The 7648-nt window shown below is 34.1% G+C and overlaps 1 protein-coding gene across 1 annotated transcript; it reads right to left on the bottom strand.

Moving 5' to 3' along the window:
• Nucleotides 1-2436: 2436 nt before the first annotated feature.
• On the bottom strand, nt 2437-4824 carry nkx6.3 (NK6 homeobox 3). Its single transcript, XM_019100444.2, has 3 exons — nt 4364-4824; nt 3264-3433; nt 2437-3028 (listed from the first exon to the last, which is right to left on the bottom strand). Exons 1-3 carry the CDS (start codon nt 4779-4781, stop codon nt 2798-2800), a joined length of 819 nt encoding a protein of 272 aa, XP_018955989.1. The 5' UTR covers nt 4782-4824; the 3' UTR covers nt 2437-2797.
• Nucleotides 4825-7648: the final 2824 nt, after the last annotated feature.

Here is a 7648-nt window from a genome sequence, read left to right as displayed (position 1 = left end):
TGTCTATCCAGAAAATGGATAGTGGTGGAAAGTTTAAGATAAATGGTGACTGCTGGGCCAAGGGAAACTTGTTGATAAGATTATAACATTTGCCATTTGAAATTATAGGTTGTTCATAGGCTTAAACACAAGACTAAATCTTACATAAACAGTAATATTCATCCCTAAAAATTGCAGAAGCAGAAAAAATGATTGACACACAATACTTGATACTGTGCCAAATATTCATTCATTTCCTCATTTTGTTGTTCCATTTTGTGACTTCTGATAAACCTTGTGTTTGGTAGATCTGTTGTAACAGATGTAAAATGCAGTAAGACAGTTGCAGTGCATTTACTCTAGCTGTACCTCATATGCTGCCGAATGTTGGACTGGCCTGAAACGGTCTAAAGAAACCTCTTACTGTACTATATCTTCTGCAGCACCTATGAATGTTTTTTCTTAAATATGTCTTATTTCTTAATAAAATGTATATATTCATCAACTGAGAAGTCGTGTTGTTTGTTAGCCTAACAGATGCATTAATAGTGTGTAACATCTATTCAAACTAAAATATTGAAATTATGTTATTGTGTATTTTAATTGTAGACCATAAAGGCAATTTGAGTTCTGATTTTATTTATTAATATTTTAATAAATACATGAAAACATACACTACTGTTCAACAGGTTTGGGGTCGGGAAGATTTTCTAAAAATGTTTCTGAAAGAAGATTTTATATGATATTTTAAACGTTGCAACAGGTGTTAAAATTAGCATCACTGAGAAGATCCATTGATGACTGAACTGATCAATGCAAAGTCATTATCATTATGAGTCCATTTAATTGAGGTGTGTAGTTAAGACGTCCATAACAACAACAAACACACTCGCAGCCTCCCACCATCTGCTCTCTGAGAAAGATTAAAAGATCTGACAAATGACTAACTTCAGACTGTAAATGCAGAATCTCAAAGGAGCCATTAGTTAAAAGAGATTCATCAAACTGACAAAGACCACTTTATATGGAGGGCCTGCAGATTTGCTGTAGAATTATCATAGAGGATGGTTTAACATTCATTACCAGTTTAAACAGCCTTTTCAACAGGTTAAGCATTAACTTAGAGGCATTAACCTGGCATGTAGCTTCCTATTAACTGTGATAAATACAAAAATGTGAGTTGTGGCTTTATTTATTACTGTAAAATTTCATTAAAAATATGAAAAATATTTTCACAAGTTTGGGTTCGGTAAGATTTTTAAAATGTTTTTAAAAGAAATCTCTAATGCTCACCAAAGCTGCATTTATTTAATCAATAATACAGTAAAAACAGTACCTTTGTGAAATATTATTCATATTTAACTCTTTCTATTTTAATGTATTTTAAAATGTAATTTTTATTTAATTATTGCAGGTTAAACATTACAGACATTCACTTAAAATTTAATTTATGTTTTTACATCTTATTTTTTTATTTTTAGAAAACATAACTGTGTGATGTTAAAAAGAGGTTTTCAACATAACAGGACAAACTCAACATTCAAAACAGTGATTTATTTTGCATTTTCAACATAATTCATTTACAGATCATATACATTAGATTATATGCCTTTAAGATGTTAGCATTTGACTGTATTTGGTATTTATATCTGAATTTATTTCATTACTCAATATCTACCCTGTATTCGAGAGTTGTTAAAATCATTAAATAATAGTATCTCTTTGCATTGCATATGGCATAATTGAAAACATGCTGTTTTATTACTAAACCCAATCTGATTCTCAACCTGTACTTGTTTTATGTACTGAGAGAGCTTCAGGTTAGTTCAGCTTCACTCGCACAACATGAGATGCTTGGAAACGACAGCTGACTTCATTTGCTCAACAAGACATGTCTGTCTGTGAAATCTGATATTGCTGGACGAATTGTGCCGATGTAAGGACTAACAAACACACATAATTTCATAATCAAATAGAAATAATAATAATAGAAAACTTTGGAAGAAAAGAAGAAGGAGCATACATCTACAGTGACAAATAAAATGACATAAAGAGAGTTTTATGAGCATTTATGATGCATTTTATCCCTAAATAAGTTTGAACGATATTAAATTCGAAGAAAAATGGGTAACACTTTCTATGAAACTTTTTAAATAATGCAACATAAATGTTTTCTTAATCCCTTAAAATTGATTCTTAATGCCTTGTAATACAATCTACTGTCAATTGTATGTTCTTGTAAATAAGTGTCACCAGTTTCACTATAATAAATTATAAAAGTTTATTCATAGTTATATTTTTAGATAATATACTGTAACACATAATCAATAAAAAAAGTGTTATTTTTTAAATACTTTTCCAAATGAATTACAATCAATAGTTCAATTTTAAAAAGTATTATAATGAGCATAATCTCTAGAATATGTGTTTTCTCATTTTGTTTTTTCTTATAGGGGCAATTTGTCACAATAAACGTATAGCTTAGAATTTATGAATTGCATAAATGTATTAATATCCACAGCCCAAAACATTTTTTAGTTTGTTACCTTTTACATTTTAATTTGCCATTTCATAAATTGTTTTGTAGTTTATATTTTTTTACTGTTTACATTTATACTATTAAAACACCTAATGGGCTTTTTAGTGGCAGGTTCAATTTTGACAGCCTTTCTGTATCTTTTTCCTTGCCAGAAATGGTGGAAACATTCAATAGACTTAATAGAAAGTGTTACCGAGAACGGTTAGATATATATTACTGTGTATCTGTATAATTCGAGGCCTCTTGTCTGTTATGTAGCGCGTGTGAATTGAGTTCTCCTCAGATGTGATGCGGTCCCAGGCGCAGGACTGAGAAAGCTCTGCGGTGTTTGCGCAGCAGCTGTCGGATCTTCTCGTCGTCTGTGTCGGGGTCCAGCGGTTTGTTGTACTCCTCGTCCTCCACCTCGTTTTCCGAGCCGTCTCCTCCGCTCTCCCCGCGCGAGGCCTGCGTGGAGCTGGGCTCCGTCGCGCTCTTCTTCCGCCACTTTGTGCGCCGGTTCTGGAACCACACCTGAGAGGAATCACAAACACGCAGGTGCTCTGTAAACTCATTACAGACCATCAAAATAAACACATTCTTATCATAAGAGTGTTTGAATGTCAGTAATGTAGACAGAACCTACTTATGTTTAGCTTTCTAACTACTTCAGCAAAGAAATCAATCAAAAAACAATCTTTAAATGACTAGTATGTTATCTTACTTTAACCTCTAACTCATTCACCACAACTAGTATGTGTTATCTTACTTTAACTTGTGACTCAGTCATGCCGAGTGAGTATGCCAGTCTGGCTCTCTCTGGTCCTGCCAGGTACTTGGTCTGCTCGAAGGTTTTCTCCAGAGCGAAGATCTGGTGCCCACTGAACGTGGGTCTGGTGTGCTTCTTTTTCCCCACAGTCTCAGTGTGATGCCCGCCACCTACAGAGAAAACACAAGATGCTGCTGACAATTTCATCTCAGTTTCTATGCTTTATTTATAACTTTGTGAGTTGTGACTCCAAGAACCAGTTTTTAAAATAGCTGAAGCATAAACTGGTAAAATGGAAACAAATAAATAAGTAAATTATTAAATTTAAATTGACATTTACATTTCTATGTTAGAAACATTTTCTTTAAAATGTGTCAGCTTTTACAGCTGAAACTAGATGAAAAAATAAACATATGAAACTTTCTTATCATAAAATAAATTAAAGAAACATTAAGGATTATATAGAATAATTTAAAGTTTTATTTTTCGTAGTGGTCAAATGTGTATGGAAGATGTCAAATGTTTAATTTCAGTATGTTATGATTATTTATTATATTTTATACATTTAATTATTTTAATATATTTAAATGATTATTTTAATATCATTGATTTTTTAGCATTTCCACTAAAGCTTAAAATAATGAACTGTTTAAAAGGATTCATTAAATGATTAAACTGTTCATTCGAATTAATTTAAACCATAAACAATTTTATATAATAATATCACACTGATTTGTTAAATCTTTTAACATTTCTGCAGAAAGTTAAATAATAATGAACTATTTGGATTTTTTTCATTAAATGATCACATTATATATTATATTTACTGAAAAACAGTAAACTTTCATTTAATTTTACATCATATACAGTCAATTTTATTGACACTTATAATATCACACTGATTGGACTGATATTAAACCTGATTTTATCAAGTCAAGTCCTGAAATACAATCTAATTGGAAAACTATTTGTTTTTTCTTCTGTTTGATATTCTTACTGATAGTAGATAAATGTACTAAATTAGTATGGTGAATATCAATGTGTCGGTATCTCATCACACATAATGCTCCAAATAAAGCGCACATATTGCACAGACTTACTGTTGGGACACTGCTGCCTGGCCCCTCTCCACTCATACCCTCCGTCCACCCAGCAGCTGCTGCCTTTACCCTTCAGACCCGAACATTCGACTCCGGGTTTAGAGAAACTGCTCAGTCCCGATGGGGCGTAATCCCGGTTATAATAAACCCCTGGACTGGGTACGGCTGTCCCAAAGCCACCCATAGAGGGGTACCCGGACAGCAGTGCAGGGGTTCCCGGGCCGCCCATCATGGATCTACTCAGGATGTCACTGATGCCATGCGGCGTGCCGGCCTGGAGCTGAGAGTTGATGTTGGCGGGGCTGAGCTTGTAGAAGGAGTTGGGAATGGAGTACTGGCACACCGGGGCCTTGATGTCTGAGGGGAACTGGTTCAAGCTGTTGTTGAAGAGGAAGGACCCTGAAATATTGGACTCCATGGACACCAGTGTGCACTTCTTCTGCTTCAAAATGATGGTGATTCAAGACCAATACCTAACCCAAACCCAAACACCAACAACAAGTACTCCGAAGGGTCTAGTCCAGTTCTAGTCCGAGTTCAACCTAACCTGACAACTTTCTGTTTGATAATCTGGAGTATTTCCAGGGTTCAATGTGGTCCTCACATCACCCCCGAGATGTCTCAAAGATCAGGTAAGAGTCTGTGTTTTTATTTCCTCTTCTCGACTCTTTAACTAGTCCATAATGAATGCTGGATCCCCAAAGTGAACACCAAGCACCACTCTCACAGTCACAGACAAATGTCCCACCACTGGCTCTCTGGTTGCAGGTCATAAATAAGATGTACCTTAGTCTGCTGTGGCACTTTCTTCATAATGATGGACAGAATTAGAATGGTCTGCCTTGATTGGTTGAGCGCTCAATGTGCCTGGTCTCCTCATTGGTCTGTTCGCAGCAGGACAGTGTTTGATTGGTTGTCAACAGATTAATAGTTTTTTAAAAAGTCTGGGTGAGAATAAGTTGCTTTTTAATGGGGCGTCTGCCATGGCTGTGGAGGAGCAGCTAGTAAGCACAACACAAGGAAATGGGATTTTTTTTCATCTTGTATGGTCCCTAGGAATGTATTTACAATGTCTTTTCCTTCATTATGATTGTAGAATTTTGGAAGATCAGCCTTGATGACTATTTCTGACAGATTTTTTTTCTTTGCCATTTACTAATACCAGAAGAACAAGTGCAAAATCTCCCTCTCTCTTGCCTAATTCATCAAAAGTGTCAACAAATAGCCAACAAAGGTCTGGAAAAAGGTCAAAGGTTTAATTTAATTTCATTAGAGGTGGTTGATTTAGTGGGCAATTTATTATCTGTACACATAAAAGTAACAAGTGCACAAAGATAATGTAATGACAGCAGGATGCAGAAATGAAAAGTTATTGTATCTGACCTTAGACATTGCCCTTGACTCTCTGGTCTTAGACTGTTTGATATTCTGTCCAGCGCAAGAAGGGTTTTACAATTACAGTTTGTTCAGTGCTATCGATTATGTCTAGGTTCATGCATAAATACTTACATTTTTTGACACAAGCATTCACCAGTGGTGTAGGGCAGATAGGTTTTTTTTTCTATGAGGTATAAAAAATATTTATGCATTAGAAAAAATGTTTCCTTAATAATAATAATAATAGCAAAGACACAACATTATTGAAATGAATGACGTTTATTGTGAAAAGAAAAGTTGAAATCTTTTTCTGATGTATAAATAGGTTTATATAGCAAAATAAAAATATAGCAAAAAAAAGACAAAAAAAAAGAGAAAAACATTTTTCACCAAACATAATTGATTCTTTCATTCACTCACATTCATTCTGAGATGCATTAATTATTAATAACAATTTAACAACATTCACGTGTTCTTTGTTCTCTGATGTTGGTCAACGGTGACTTGAAAAATGGTCACATGCAGGAAAACAAATCAAATCTGTAATATGTTTTAGTACAGTAAGTGTTTTGTTTTAATTGTATTTTGTTTTTTGATTTTAATATTACATTTTTAAGATTGTATTCATTATTAGCTTTTCCTCAGCTCACAAACCCAAGTTGGGGAAACCCTGCTATAATGCACTGAAATTACATAAACACTGGGAAACTTCTTCTAGCGACTTTTAGGTTTCATAAAGGAAACCAGCATTAAATTACAAAATTCCCTTATTGTTTTTATTGTTTGCCCTGCTTTACCCTGATTTCCTCTGTAGAGGGCGATAGATGATAGTCAAGATGTCAGAGATCAACAATCTCCTTTAGTGTATAATTAAATAAACCATTACAGTAAAGTAATGTGTCCTAACGCCAGTATGGCCAATATGTGCTTTTATTTCATGTCTTGCTGTACTGTTTCATAACTGGTAGATGCCATATACAAAGATGAATCTAACATAGGGTTGTCAATGCTTAAAAAACAACTGCCAGTCTGTCATCAGCAAGCAAATCAAGCTGCTGAACTTGTCTCAACTTGAATTTGTCTTTGTGTTAAGACATTTAGTATAAAGAGATGTAATCGAATCAAATGAAACCAGCCTCTCTGTTCACTTTGATACTGTATATTATAATAATATGTAGTATTACATTAACTTAGGAGAAAGGGACATTGAGTTAAAAGGTGACAGTATCTTGTTTTTTCTGATCAGTGTGCTTCTTCAACTAAGCACTATCTATTCATCTGGGCTTTCTGTAGGGTATTTATAGTTTTGGAAAGTTCTGGATTTTTTTGCTGCCGCACATACACTGTCAAATATTTGTAGAAAGCTGTTGCAACTTCTCCATAAGCCAAATTTCAAATGAATGACAGGATTAAAGTTCCAGCAGAACCTGGATTGGCACAGATTGTGTGAGAACATTACCATTATTCTGCAGAAAGGAATTAAATAAATGTGTTAAAAGTAGATGATAGTTATACACTTCTTGAAATCCTTTGCTGGACACGTAGAAGGCAAGGCAAGAATTCCATTTCTGTGTAAATCTGTTTAACACTGCAGTTATTGTCTGTGTAAGCTGACACTTGACAACGGCATACTGCACAAAACCTTATGCAGTGATAAAGCTTTCTGCAAAAACTGCATTATGCAACATTCGTAACACATGGTATTTATTTCAGCTAGTGATGCCTGATTATTTTACATTTTTAATCACATTTTTGTAAAAACGTCTCAAAAATATACACAAAAAAAAAAAATAGCAAAAAAAAAAAAAATAAAAAAAAATTGTGACATTATAATGTGACATCCTGTTCAGAACCTCAATGCATTGTGAGTTACTGTATTGCGAGCTGCACAGGTTGTATATTTTGGGT

The sequence above is a fragment of the Cyprinus carpio genome, chromosome A8, assembly GCF_018340385.1.
Source record: "Cyprinus carpio isolate SPL01 chromosome A8, ASM1834038v1, whole genome shotgun sequence".
Lineage (NCBI taxonomy): Eukaryota > Metazoa > Chordata > Actinopteri > Cypriniformes > Cyprinidae > Cyprinus > Cyprinus carpio.
This window is presented reverse-complemented; position numbering and strand designations above follow the sequence as displayed.